The following is a 14,831-nucleotide window of genomic DNA, read 5'->3' as shown; positions in this document are numbered from 1 at the left end:
ATCACAATTGAACAGAAATACAAATTTCACAATTACAATTTGTACATTCGTTAGCATAAAAAATGTAAGAATAACAAAATTAAATCAAATAAAGGTTGCCAAGTAATTGCTTGCCAACATTACTTGGAACGATTTTATTAGTATAATAATATTGTTATAAAATTTGCCGCCAAAAAAAATCATTCGCCTTTCGGACTTCTATCTGGAAGTCAGCGGTTATTATCTCAATTTTAAAACCTGACAAACCTCCAGAAAAATTGGTGTCATACAGACCAATAAGCCTCTAAGACCTGTTCTTGGAAAAATCCTCGAAAAACTAATTATCAAGGGATTTTTGCAAATAGCTCTGGTATTGTAAATATTTAATTTTTGATTTTTTTTTTTGAAACTAGTTGGACTATTTTGGAAAAATATATGGAGTGCCGTAATTTTTAGTTGAAAAAAATGTAAGCTTTTCAGGTGTTTTTAAAATGTTCAGTCTAATAATATACCTTACTGGTGCGATTCCAAACAGGAAGAAATCGGTTCAGTGGCTTAAAAGATATTGTGGGCACAATCACAAAAGTATAAAAATTGTACTTAAGTTAATTAGATATTTTACCCTGTATTTTTCTCGGCATTTCACTTCCAATTATCTTTCACTGAACTGTACTGAAGGTGGATGATAGTAATAATAAAAAAAGTATGTATTTATAAGTAGCTTAGAGCTGTTTTCATATATTTTACCAGTAATAAAAATTTAGCTTATCCGCCTGTGGACGTACAATTTAAGTTCATACAACACAACAAAAAAGCGGTGTACTAAAAGCAAAAAAAAGCCAACGGCACGTAGTGTTCCCAAGCGGTCACCCATCCAAGTACTAACTACGCCCGACGTTGCTTAACTTCAGTGATCGGACGAGAACTGGTGTATTCAACGTGGTATGGTCGTTGGTGAAAGATTTGAGTTTATTTTACTTATTTCATCACAAAACTATAATGATTATGCTTTAATATTATTTACATGTCACTTGTTTGCTACAACAACGACATAACACAAAAAAACATGATTTTACACAAATTGAATTAGACAATTTAATTTACATGGATAACCAATGATAACGCAATAACGTCACAACTGCCATTTAGCGGCTAATTTTGTATGTTCACTTATGTATAATGTAATACTTATGTATTCACTAACAGTATAAAAATAAACACCAATTTTATTATTATTTGCAAACAACTCAAAAATGACGATTTTTATTTTATGTCGTTGTTGTAGCAAACAAGCGATGTGTTATGTTGTATACGTACTGCATACATTTAGTAGTGAATTTTTGGCAGGTTGATTCAAAATTTCGATCCAAAAACTTTTCAAAATCTTTTTGAAACGTATTATTTTAAATTGTAATTAATATTTACAAGAAATGAGAGCAACTTTTAACAGGTTTTCGTGCATATTTCGAGCGTTTTTGACAACTTTTTTGAGTTTTCTAAAATTATTGTTCTGCGTTAGTTTTTTGATAAAAAGAATGTAGTTTAAACCTGGGGGCCTACCCTGACAAGGGCTAGCAGAAAAAAGACCTTTCAACTACACAATTCAGGTGTTTCTTGGCGTCAGCTATCACTTTGACGGCCGTCGTGACTCCGCGCCGATAAATTTTCTGTATGGCCTCTGCGTCGACGGCGTTAACCGCGGCTCTAACAATCGGCCTAGGCGGTTGCTCCGGTAGCTTTGCCATTGCCTTGGCATCGACGGTGATATTCTTCAAAATCCCGATGAAGCGCGCCCATATCTCCGCCGTCGTCGGCGCTGCTAGCAGTTCAACGAGATACGGTAGGTGAGCGTGAATAGCAGTAGTATCTTCAGGCCGTAGAAGGTGGTCGTTGTCCGAAGAGTCCCCTCTGTCCTCAACTATGCCTTCCTCCGCATCGCTCTTATGATCAGTGTTCTGGCTGCGACAACGACCCTGGGCTCGCCGGTCTGATATTGCTCCTGGGTGGTCGATCGAGGAAGCTTCGCCATTGCCTTGGCGTCCGCGTTGATGATACCGACCAGCTCGATTTATTCGAATTGAATGGGGAACCGGAGTTCGCCGATTGCCGGGCAATTATCAGTACTTATGCTCTGACAGGTGCGGTCGACCCGTTGAGTGAACTCACCCTTAACCTTGTGTCATTCGACAGAGACTGACGGCCGACAAACGGTTTTTTCCAGCGTTCGACCTGTCAATGAGTGGATGAAATGCCGCAGAATTCAAACATTTTACTTTTAATGAGATTTCCAGTAAACTTTACCCGAATTTCCACGGGTGCTCGTTGGTGATTTTAATGGAAACTCCCAAAGGTACCATCTACCGGCAAGATAGTAAATTGACATCCTACTTACAGTTCTACAATTATTATTAATTATAGATTTACCAAAACAAAATGTCTATATGGAAAAAGAAAAGAAGCCATAAGGCCACACAAGTCCCCGGGTACCTATGTCATTCTACATATACATATATGAACGACTGCAATTTTTCTAATGTAATATATATTTTGCTTTCTTAGCCTTATCTCATCAAAAAGCCGCTATAGTAAGTGAACAATCGGTCTCCCTCCCCAGGGGGTCACAAAGTATAGCACAAACACAATGTGTAAGATTTACATCTGTGACATTTGTGCGTTTAAGATTGATACCTAATTTGTTTAAAGTAAAATACATAGGATTTAGATTTTTATTGTCTGTTTACCGCTTGTAACATATTATGGCCCAATCTCATATTGAAACTTAATTTATACGAATCAAAATATTTACTTGTTTACCAATATTGTTCTCTAAATTGTGTAGGTATCATTTAAAAAAAAATTAAAACTATGAAGCTTAGAAAAAAGTTTTAAAACCTTATTTCATACTTTTTGAACTTTATGGAATGGCGGAATGAGCAATTATCATGTATTTGTAACATATACTACTAGAGAATATGTTTAAATATATTCCAATAAAAAAACATTTAAGAAAGATATAGACAAATTAAAAACAACAATACCTAACTGCGTTATTCTTTGTATTATTATTTAACATAACATTTATACAAATGTAGATATGTTTATATTTTATAAATAATGTGTTCAATTATATTATGTATTTTAACGTGAAATACATTTTTAAAGATTCAACCAAAAAAATTTAACAAAAAAATAGTGTACAGATATAAAAAAGCAAAAAAATGCCAACGGCACTAGTGTTCCCAAGCGGTCCACCCATCCAAGTACTAACTATGCCCGACGTTGCTTGACTTCAGTGATCGGACGAGAACTGGTGTATTCAACGTGGTATGGTCGTTGGCAAAGGAGGTGAGTTTATTTCACTTATTTAAACACAATACTACAACTCTTATTATTTTTTTTTAATAATATAATATGATGGAACACACTGCATAAAATTTATTTTCACAGCACAAAAAATTAAATACGAATGAATTTTGGTTATTAAGAGCCATGGCAAAATTTGTAAGTTACAATTATCTACCAAATACTAAGTTACATCGTACAACCACGCAATAAATTAATAAAAGACATTTTATAAACTGAATTTTGAAATTTAAAATGTTTGGTACCCTAGGGAGCAATTGGCATTTTTGACCAAGTACACTACAAATGTAGGCATATGAATTAATGACAATTTTTTTAAAAACTGATTGAATTTTGCAATAATAAATGTCGGTTGCTAAGGATTTGTTTTTTAATAAATACTTCATAATATGTGTATTTTATATTTTGGTGACCATGGTGTAAAATGTTTGGAATTTGACATTTTTCAAAATAACTGGTCTTTAATTGTTGTTTTTTTGGGCTGCTGCGGCTTACGCACGAGATGATAATTTTGAAAACAAACGACGGCTGTTTTTTAAATTAGTTACAGTAGTCGAGGACAAAATTAATATATTGCAATTTGAACATAATATTAAACAAGTCCACAAATATTTTCGAAATTGAATAAATTTAGATTTTTCAAACCCTATGATTGTATTGTACACATGGAATTTCGAAAAATATAATGAATTTTGATTTATTCAAAATAATTTTGAGTCGTCCATCGTGATTTTAAACGAGTCAAAGTAATTTTGAAATTCCCATAATTATTTTGAGAATTCCAAAAAAATTTAGGAATTTTTACTATCAAATCAAGATTTTTCCAAATAATTTTGGTTTTACAAATGTTTGAATAATTGAAATTGTTTAATTTAAAAGCATTTTCTAGATGTTTAATTGGGCCGTTCCCGGTGGTACTGCAATACCGGGTCAACCCGCGGTGGAGTAGGAGCAAGCCCCAAATTCTCCACCAATTTGAAAAAATTAGTTTAACATTTGAACCCCACGATGTGAGGTGTATCAGATGTTAAGCTGATAAGAACAGAGTTTTTATTTGAAATTTTATACATTGGTTCATGATTACATACTTATCTAATTTTCCACATATAACATAATAAATTTTAAACATTCTACATAAAAATGACATAGAAAACAAAAAAATAAGAATAATAATAAGTAGAAATCACAGTATAAAAAAGAAGGTAAAATAGGTAACATTGTGTGCCGGCCTACAGCTGCCGCTGCCGTACGTCAGTGAGGTGCTCGATGTATATATCTCGAGTGTATCCAATCACCTCACTGACGCACAGTTTTCGCAACAGCGAAGCGTATGACCGCGCACACAGCTTCTGCAGGAGCAGATCGTTGCTCGGGTCCCAAGACCCGAGTGCACCCACTACCACTGGGTACACCACTGCTCCTGCATTAGCCTCGGCCAACTCGGCCCGTAAATCTTCATATTTCGCACGTTTCCCGTCGGCGGCTGTCTTGAACGATGCAACGCGGTTTTCGGCCGGGATCGTCACGTCGACGATATAAACCCGACCGTCACGCCTGAGCACCAGGTCGGGCCGCAGTCCTCCGCTCCCGATCACCTGGTTCTCGCTCAGAATTTCGAATTTGGGTTCCGCCGCCTTCTTAATTCTCGCTACAACCGCATTGTGGCGGGCCATGTACATGGCGGCATAGCGCCAGCAGTGGTCAACGACGTGGGCTAGGCTTTCAGTAATATACCCACATCGCCGACAACTGCGGTCGCCAGACCGCCACGACGCTGACCCGTTCAGCGCCACGAGATTGAGCCGTGCCCGGTGAATGAAGCGCCAGTCGGCGAACCTGGTGTAGTCGCCCGCGCGTATGAAGTGTGATGACGCTCGGTGCGCCGCAACACACTCCATCGCCCGACCTTGGTCGGGCTTAGCGCGGAGCGACTCGCTCCGTTCCATACGCAACTCTTCTCGCAACGTTTTCATAACCTCGTGGCGTTGTTTCGGCCGCATTGTCGCTCCTCTCCTGCGGATCGTAACGGCGTCGCCCTCCGGGTTCCATGTAACATTTATTCGCCGAGAAGCATTACGAGCATTCGACCACACCGATTTCACGCCGGTCCGTGACCGCGCCGACGCCAAGTCACCATCCATACTTCCCGAGAGGAAGTCGCCCGCCAGCGGAACGTCCGCGGGTCTACCCGCCTTACTGCTGACCACCTCCTTGAGGTGGGTCCACGCGTCCGCTAACACGCGATGATCCGGCGAGGTGAGGAGTTTAAACGCGCTGTCGACCGCAGCTATGTCAGCATCCTCGGCCAACATACGGATCGCACACGCTCCACCGGCTGCCGAGCCGTACAGATACTCATTACTTGCCTCCTGCGGTAACCCGAGCGTGGATTTGATTTCCGGCCGCATTATTCGGTCTACCGTCTCCCAATCTGTCTTTTTAAACTCGCTGAACCTTTGGGAAAAAGTGGCCGCCGGATAAAAGAATGTCTTTAGGGCGTCGAGCCGCTGCCATGGTGCAAGTTTGCTGCGCACTATCCTAAGGCCCAGGTCGGTAATATCGGCCAACGTCGACATCGGTGGCACGATATTGAAGCCGACCTGGACCCCCAGAAAGACCGCAGCATCTCCCTCGCTGAGCGTCCGCATCTGGCCCCCGGCTACCGTAAAGACCGTCTCACGGGCACCAACCGGAGTGATACCCGATAGGTGCAACGAGGCGCACTTCGCAGCATTCACTTTTAATGCAATCCGGCCCAGCTGTTCTTCGGCCGTCCGTACAGCCGCCTGCAGTTCCGGCGGGCTGTCACCAATTATACAGAGATCATCGGCAAACGCGAGGACTCTGTGTTCCTCACTTTGGCCTTGTAGCTCTCGAACGACGGGGTCGATAGCCATGATGAACAAGAGTCCGCTCAGCGGACAACCCTGCTTGATTCCGGACAACACGGGTATCTCACCCGTCACACCGTCCGATGAGCTCACACATGACACCGCACCCCGGTATATATCGGCGATTATGTCCGCCAGTACATCGCCCGCTCCAGACGCCCTGACCGCTTCGACTAGCGAGCCGTGCGGTACTGCCCCGAACGCATTGGACACGTCGAGCCATGCGACGCACTTGTCGGCTCGTCCGGTGCGTGCACGCTCTAGTGTCCGCTGCAGTGTGTGAACATGCTCGAAGGCGCCGTCGGCCGGCAGAAAGCCTTTCTGGCCCGGACTTATGGCATGGTTCTCCATCAGCCACGCAGTCAACCTCTTAGCAAGGCACCCTGCGTAAAGTTTGTAAATCGTCCGGCTCAAGGCGATGGGCCTCCAGTTGCCTAGCTCCCCGACGTCGCCTTTCTTGTGAATTAGCACCGTGGTCGCACTTTTCCATTGGCCAGGCACCCTCCGGTGCTTCAAACAGACATTAAATATTGCCGTCAGCAGTGCACATCGCGGGTCGATCAGGCGCCAGTGCCGGTACGTCAGCCCGTCGTCTCCGGGCGCGGTATTTTCAAATTTTTTCAGCCTTTTTTCGACTTCCACGGCCGTGAACCCGCCGGTGGGCATCGGTCGTCGGTCGTCGTACGATGGGTATATAGTAGGGTCGCCCTCCGTGCCAGCCCATACCGCCCGAAAGTGGGCCTCGACCTCCTCGACCGGTATCTCACATCGCACGCCGTCGCCCCCGACAATAGCGCGAACCGCCTTTCTCCTGTTTCTCCGGTATAGCTTTTGCAGAGCCTCGGCATCCTCCACGTTAACCCGCGCTCTTACGTTGGTCCTAGGGGGCCTGTCTGGTATCTTCGCCATCGCCTTGGCGTCGGCGGTAATCCGCTCCACCAGACCGGTAAACCTATCCCACGTGTCGGCCGTCGTCGGCGCCGCCAAGATCTCGAGCACACACGGGAGGTGAGCGTGTATAGCGGTAGTGTCATCAGGCCGTAGAGGGTGGTCAATGTCCGAGGAGCCCTCTTCGTCTTCGACTACGCTATCCGCTACTTCCTCCGTGTTGTTCCCCTGGTCGGAGGCCTGGGTACTAGCCAGCGGACTGGGCGTCCACAGCTCGGGGCTCGCGTATGTCACCACATACCCTTCGTTCCGTGGTGAATCCCGCCGCGGCTCGGGGGGTGTGATAAGCCTCGCCTCCACCGGTCGGACCGGCGTCGGAACCCGGGTCTGAGCGGGCCTCAAAACCCGCAGAGGTGATTCGATCGGCGGCGGAACGGGTGTAGCGATCCGTTGGGGTGGCGATGTGTCTGGTGGCATAACCGTTACCTCCGGTATCCTCGGGTCCCCGCCTCTACCGGTGCGAGGAACACCACCTCGCTGCCTCGTGGCCGGCACGGGCATGACGACGGCTGCGGCCTCGGCGATCACGCGCCTGCGGTGGTCCCGCGTGTGGTTGGCCAGGCCCTGTTTACTGGGAAACGACCTACCACACTCCTCCTCTCGGCACTTATAACGGTTAACGGTTACGGCTTCGTCGTCCGCGGCTATCGACCGGTCGCATTTGTGTGCACCCGGCCTCAAACCCATCGTCATTTCGCACCCCACGCACACTACCGACGTGGTCAGCCCCACGAGGTCGTGCATCTCCCTCAAATGCCTCATTAAGGACTGCTTGGACTGGGTCCAAACGGCGGCACTGAACGATCCTGCACACCCCGGTATTGGGCACGTTATACACGAGCGAGTAGGATACCACACGGTCAGCGCCTCGCCTTCCAGGGTCGGCTGCCGACGCTGCACCGTGGCCGCTCCACTGCTCGTTCCGGGAGGTTCGCCCCGTGTTCGCGGACGCTCCGCGTTCACCGCCCGGGCGGTTCGCCGCGTTCGGCTAGTGGCGGGTGCCGCCTGCTCCTCGTGCTCGACCGCTTCGCCATCGCTCTCACGGTAGTCCACCGACGGACGCGTTTGGGACGCAGTCGCTCGCGTGACTCGCTGTGGCGGATCAGGCTCTCGAGACGCACCGGCCACCTGGCTGTCTCCCGCGTAACTCATCCCGACGGGGGTAATACCAAACCCATTTATAATTGACACGCGACGTAAAAAAAAAAAAGAAGAATAATTTAACAATTAACACGAAAGTAATCAAAAAAAAATAGGAATAATTCAAATAAAAATGTATTCACGAACTCAAACAAAATAATTCACTGGACGCACACAATAACACACCGACGTAAAATACAATAAAAATCACGAAAGGATGCATTATTGCGGTAACGCGTATAAAAACTCTGCTCGGTAACTGTGTGTTTAAATAACTATGTGACTACTTCGCCCTTCCCGCAGCTCGCGAGCCTAAGGGCGGGTGGGAGTTTTGAGGCGATTTCGGTGTTCTACTCTCGCCCTCCCGGGTGGGAGTGGTGAACCTCACCCTCTCGCCTGACGGTCGTGACCGTCCTTGGAGAGCGGGTGTTAATACTCTGTTCTATATGGCAGATGCCGTTCTAGCCTTGAGGCCTGTCCTTACAAGGACTAGCGTAAAAAAGACAATCAGTTCCTAGACAGTCCCTACTCCTACCGATCTCGACCTTACCGAAAAAGAGCGTAGTGCGGCTATTGCGCCGCCTGTTCAAAAACAAAAATCAGACTCAACGCTCGCGCTTAGCGTGGCGTTAAGCTGATAAGAACAGATACTACACTTTGATCTTAGCCGATAGGCCGAGAAGCGATACTTACAGAAGCAAACTACATTCTATTTATCAAAAAACAAACGCACAAACAAAACGCAGAACGATAATTTTGGAAAACTCGAAAAAATTGCCAAAAACGCTCGAAATATGCACGAAAACGTGCTAAAAGTTGCTCTAATTTCTTGTAAATATCAATTACAATTTAAATAATACGTTTCAAAAAGATTTCGTAAAGATTTTAGATCGAATTTTTGAAAAAAACCTGCCAATATTTCACAAACTCAAAAAAAATTCAGCGTCAGCGGTGTCTACCGGCAGCCGCAGGCAATGCGGTCCGCGCATTTGTGTATAGCCGCCTTCTCTACTGCTTTACTGTACATCCGTTAGATAGCACTACTGTTATGCTTGCAGTGATATAATATTTATTTTCAAAATTTGGGAAAATTCAAAATCCAAAATTATTTTGCAAAAGTCCAAATCCTACATTAGGTTTTTTGGGAAATTCAAATTTCAAAATTATTTTGGCCGTTAAAATTTATCTTATAGCGTTTTGGAAAACTCAAAACGTAAGGAAAATGCAAACAACCTAAAGGATCTAGTATTTAAAAAAACTCAAAATCCAAAATTATTTTGTAAATTCAAAAATTTTCCGGTAAAAATAAAATTATCATCAAAATTAAAAATTTGTATGGTAGATTCAAAAACTTCTAGTATTTTGGAGATATTAAATCCAAAATTGATTTGCAAAAGTCAAAATTCTCTATTGTATGTTGGGAAAGTCACATTCCAAAATGATTTTGGACCGTCAAAACTTCATTTATAGTCTTTTTGAATTCAAAATCAAAATCTACAATAATTTTTAAAACTTTACGGGTTTAAGGCGTCGATAGAACTATGAATGCTGTGTAAGGTCATACTCTTTTTTTTAAATAAATACAACCTTCAAATTTAAAAAAAAAAAGTATAGTTTTGTTTAAAATGTGTTTTCCTTAAAATATAAATTTTTGTTAAAGTATTTTTACTATAGTAACCAAATTTAAAATAATGACTATTGTTTATTTTCAAAATGTTTTCCATCAAGTTGCACCCGCCTAATATTAAACAGATAGAGTACAAGTTTTAGAAGAATAACAATCCGTGAATTATGGTCGCTAAAAATATTATTAATTATTATGTTCATTCACTGTGCATGTTTAAAAAAATAATAATAATATGCATTTATTATTCAATACATTTATTAACCAATGGCAATACATATTTAAAAGTTTTTTTGTAAATCTTAATTAAAACTTAATATATTTTATTGAACACCATCGTAACGGTCACAATAATAGTAAAATAATAATTTTTTGATAATATATTTTTCGTTAGGGTTAAAATATTTTTTATAAAGATGTTGACGTTCAAATAAAATAGCAACAAAGAAAAAAAAATTGCTAAGACTTGGTGAAGAGAATATGATCTTTCTATAGAAGAAGTGGAATTTTAGTATTTTACATATGGTATATTGTAGATACATCATTTCCCCCAAAAGGCTATAGCACTATTACTGATAGCAACATATATGATACGGGTCTGAGTAAACAAAACCTGCATACTGTCCCATTGGTCGGACAAAATATCTACCAATTTTTAATTAATATGAACTATAATTGAACATTTGTTTCGTTTTAACTATTTTTTATAACTGATACTTTTTATATTTATTAAAGATAAAGAAAACAACATTTTAGATGAATAAACATTTTTTTTTACAAATAAAAATATGTAAAACTAAAATAAAAACTTATATAATATACATGCTTATGTCATATGTTGCTACAATTTCTATTTCTATAACTTAAACACATTTTTTAAAAATAATTATGAACATTTACATGTTAGACATTTATAAAAAAAATTATGTACCTATATAATATTATTATGCCATTATAGTCATAATAGTATTATATAAATACATAATTTTTCTCAAAAGCCTGTAGCACTATTACTGACGGAAACATACACTTTACGGCACAGAGGAAACGATACCTGCATACTGTCTCATCAGTCATCGTTCAGACAAATTATCTACTAATTTACAATAAATATGAACTATAATTGAACATTTGTTTTGTTTGAACTATTTTTTTATTAATGATACTTATACTTAATAAGAATAAAAAGAAATTAATTATAATAAAGAAATTCACATGTAATAATATTGTAATAGTAAACAAACTATTTAAATCAATACGTATAATAAAATATTAAATTATCCAAACAAAAAATATACTAATTTAAAGTTATAATGCACAATTTGTTTTTATGTGTAACGTCCATACAGTTATGTTTAAAAATTACTACTATTTGCTTTGGAAAGTAATGACTGATCAAGTTACCTGTTTTTACTAACAATAATAACTTATATTTTATTCATAAAAAATAAAATATTTTCTACTTACAAACTAAAAACAAAAAAAATCAATATTTTGTTTTTAGTATATAAATAAACTTTTTTTTTTACAAATAATTTATTTGGTTGGTTTTTTTCAATTATAACGTAATTTTGAAGTATTTAAATTGTGTACAGTATACAAGATGATATTATTACTCTGATATTAGATACATTAACATACATAATTTTTCATAAAAATATATCAAGAAATCTAAGAGAAAGAAATTAATTTCATATATGCAGTTATAAAATAGTTTTACGGCAAATTCTTTGTTTTGGCACTTGAGTTCAATTAAAGATGAGTTCATTCAGTTTAATAAAACATCCGATTTTCGTTCCTTCATTTGACGTCTTGGATGATCTGGAAGAAAAATAAAATTAGATGAAATTGCTACAAAAATTATAAAAAAATTAATATATCGCCACCCCGGTAGAATAATGACACAACTGCAATAGTTGAAATTTCACAGAGAACCAAAAAACCAAATTATTTTTCACTAAAAAATGTGTGAATGCACAATTAATTATTACAACTACAATTACGTCGTTTTTGTACCTTATGCGTCGCTATATCTAAACACATTGAAGCATTTAGTCCATTTTACCAAATTTTGTAGTTGTGTTATTGTTCTACCGGGGCGGCGATATACAGTTTGTCAATGAATAATGAATAAATAACGTAAAAAAAAAAATACCTTAAAAAATAGTTGAAAACGTGAATTTGTTAAACATAAAATTAATAATAAATTAATACACTCTAATTAATAGTAAAATTCATACATATTAAGTTTATTACTCGTTCAATATTCAAATAAAAAAATATAAAATTATTATTACGTACAAAACTTAATGTTTATGCAAAAAAAAAATTCGGTTATCTATGGCTAGTTATAATTTATTTAACAGTTATTGTTATTATTAGTTAAAAGCATACCAAGTATTAAACGCACTTCAATAGTCGTGCACAAGTGCGATGAGAGCATTTTTTTTCCGGAGAAAATTAGTTATGTAGAGCAATTCACAGAACTACACATCATAGAATTTTCAGTGATGTAAAAAATACTTGTCAAATTATCAGAGCAAAAAATAATTATTTTAGAAGAAAAATCATTTTAAAATACTAATTTAATATTATTATTTGTATACTTATATTATTTATAATAACTTGATTAAAAATTACTGCTACTAGAGAACTTGCCATAAGTTCAGTAAATACATAATAATATTTAAAATTATAAAAAAAAAAATCATACATCACACTTGTGCACTATGCCATTGATATTATTATTTATGGATATATTATTACAGAATTTTAGTTATTTTAATTTAAATAACTAACAAAAAAATAAAACTTCACCAACATTTTGATCAGTCTTGTATGCGTGTCCCTCGATTGTATCAAGTAGTTATTCTGAGCAGAGCTTGGCTTTTTTTAAATAAACATCAATCTGATAATACAAAAATCAATTAACAATAAAAATATGTAACGTTTAATATATTTAATTTAAAAATATAACTGATACATACACCTCATGTTTTCAAATGTAGTACGATTGAATATTCATTCTTGCATCAATTTCTATGAATTATGACATCTTGCGAGTTTAAAACTCGAGTAAATTTATGAAAACTATTTTAATAATTTTTAGTAGTAACCTTGTTGTTGTTGTATCAATCCGTTGGTGTTAGTAACTGAAAAAATAAAAAAATTCAAAAGTAAATACATTTATAAGTAATAACTACCCATGAACTTTGAATACATAGTTCGGCGGTTAAAAGTCTGTTTGGCTGTTAGCATAAGGGACATTTTTCATAGTTTTCAAGAGCATAAAGAAAAATGTATTGAACATTGTTCTATTTTGTTAACCAAAATAATATTAAACGTACAAAAAACGACATGCAAACAAACATTTTTGTGATGTATATTTCAGTTATTATCAAGCCTATATTAATTACAATAGTCAGATGATTTAAATGTAATTTGTCGTTTATGTCAGTACCATATACGTACAACAATCAGTAAAAAAATCTATTAACACTTTTACTATATTTAATCAATACTTAAATTATTGTTGTGTTGTATGTATTGGGTTACAATTTTAAAATTAACCATCGTATTACATATATTAAGAAAATACATTTTTTAAGGTACTGAAGAGGCCTTTTACGTATGTACTCACGGTTATCTTGAAGTCGTAGAATCATATAACGTCCAGTCATTTTCGTCCGCTACAATATCGTTACGAAATTTAGTCTAAGAAGTTATTATCCAAGTTCATAGTTCCACAAAAAGTTATTATTTTCAAAGCACATTTTATACTCTCATCAGTCATCAAACTATCAAACAACTTGTTCTTAATTGGTGCTTTAAAGAATCAACACATTGAGCAAGTTGTGCATAAGAACTTGATTCATAAAGCATTTCTCTGCTCTTAGGTAAAGTTCTGGGAGATTCTAACCGTTTTTCTGTAGCATAAAAATGATCGACAAAATTACTCATTGAAACTGCTGTTGGTTTGTTAGACGGTTTGATAGTAAACATTTTCACTGTTGGCAGCATGAATGAAGATTGCTTTCTCTAATATTCTTTACCGGAGTTTTCAATGAGTAAGTGATTTTACTTGAGTACGTTTGGACGGTGATTTATCATTAATATTTTCTGTAGGAGACTATAGTGGAGATAGCACAAAACACTAAATATTAAACACAACTATTATAATAATAATTATTATATAATAACTATTGATACATAATGACTTATGGTCTTAGAATCTTCAGTACTATATTATCATTTGTCAAGAACAATAATATTATTATCACACATTATAATTTGAAAGAATTTATTTTGTGATAAGAATATATTATCAGTGAACCCCTTCATCTCATAAAATTTAAAATGTATGAAATAAGGTACCTTTTTAAAAACTTGTTTTCTAAGCTTTGTAGGTTTAATTTTTATCAAATGATACCTACCTACACAATTTAGTGAACAATATTGGTAAACAAGTAAATATTCTTATTCGTATAAATTAAGTTTCAATATAAGATTAGGTCATATTTTGATACACACGGTTAACAGACACTTAAAATCTAAATCCTATAATAATTAGGTAGGTACCTATCAAAGAAGCACAAATGTCACAAAAGTAAATATTTTATATTATGTTCGTACTATGTTTTGCGACCCTCTGGGGAGGGAGACCGTCTATTCACTTACTATAGCGGCTTATTGATGAGATAAGTCTAAGAGAGCAAATATTACATTAGGAAACTTGCAGTCGTTCTTATATAGAATCAAATAGGCACCCGGGGACTTGTGTCTATATGGCTATTTTTTTTTAGTGTTCAACACTTTGTACCTGGACAATCAACAAAATAAAGTTAACCTTTTTGCTCTCACGATTATGATAATGAAATAAACAGGAT

At 37.8% G+C, this 14,831-nt stretch overlaps 1 protein-coding gene, 1 long non-coding RNA gene, 1 other non-coding gene and 3 pseudogenes across 3 annotated transcripts; all 6 read right to left on the bottom strand.

Moving 5' to 3' along the window:
* Positions 1 to 816: 816 nt before the first annotated feature.
* LOC126847263 (5S ribosomal RNA) lies at positions 817 to 935 on the bottom strand. Its single transcript, XR_007687015.1, has one exon. It is a non-coding gene; the product is annotated as a 5S ribosomal RNA (ribosomal RNA).
* A 2,263-nt stretch (positions 936 to 3,198) lies between these two features.
* On the bottom strand, positions 3,199 to 3,317 carry LOC126847268 (5S ribosomal RNA; annotated as a pseudogene).
* Positions 3,318 to 4,234: 917 nt separating this feature from the next.
* On the bottom strand, positions 4,235 to 4,408 carry LOC126847275 (U2 spliceosomal RNA; annotated as a pseudogene).
* Positions 4,409 to 4,571: 163 nt separating this feature from the next.
* LOC126846179 (uncharacterized) lies at positions 4,572 to 8,333 on the bottom strand. The gene has a single exon (XM_050585403.1). It carries the CDS (start codon positions 8,331 to 8,333, stop codon positions 4,572 to 4,574), a length of 3,762 nt encoding a protein of 1,253 aa, XP_050441360.1.
* A 544-nt stretch (positions 8,334 to 8,877) lies between these two features.
* LOC126847282 (U2 spliceosomal RNA) lies at positions 8,878 to 9,008 on the bottom strand (annotated as a pseudogene).
* Positions 9,009 to 10,772: 1,764 nt separating this feature from the next.
* LOC126846492 (uncharacterized) lies at positions 10,773 to 14,192 on the bottom strand. Its single transcript, XR_007686893.1, has 4 exons — positions 13,586 to 14,192; positions 12,933 to 13,097; positions 12,767 to 12,853; positions 10,773 to 11,766 (listed from the first exon to the last, which is right to left on the bottom strand). It is a non-coding gene; the product is annotated as an uncharacterized LOC126846492 (long non-coding RNA).
* Between the last annotated feature and the right edge of the window lie 639 nt (positions 14,193 to 14,831).

The sequence above is a fragment of the Adelges cooleyi genome, unplaced genomic scaffold (genome assembly GCF_023614345.1).
Source record: "Adelges cooleyi isolate 19-005CV unplaced genomic scaffold, UGA_ACOO_1.1 ACOO_flye_CR_arks_rails_tigmint_CR_PRNA_9, whole genome shotgun sequence".
Lineage (NCBI taxonomy): Eukaryota > Metazoa > Arthropoda > Insecta > Hemiptera > Adelgidae > Adelges > Adelges cooleyi.
The sequence above is the reverse complement of the archived record's forward strand: the minus strand, read 5'-3'. Positions and strand labels throughout refer to the sequence as shown.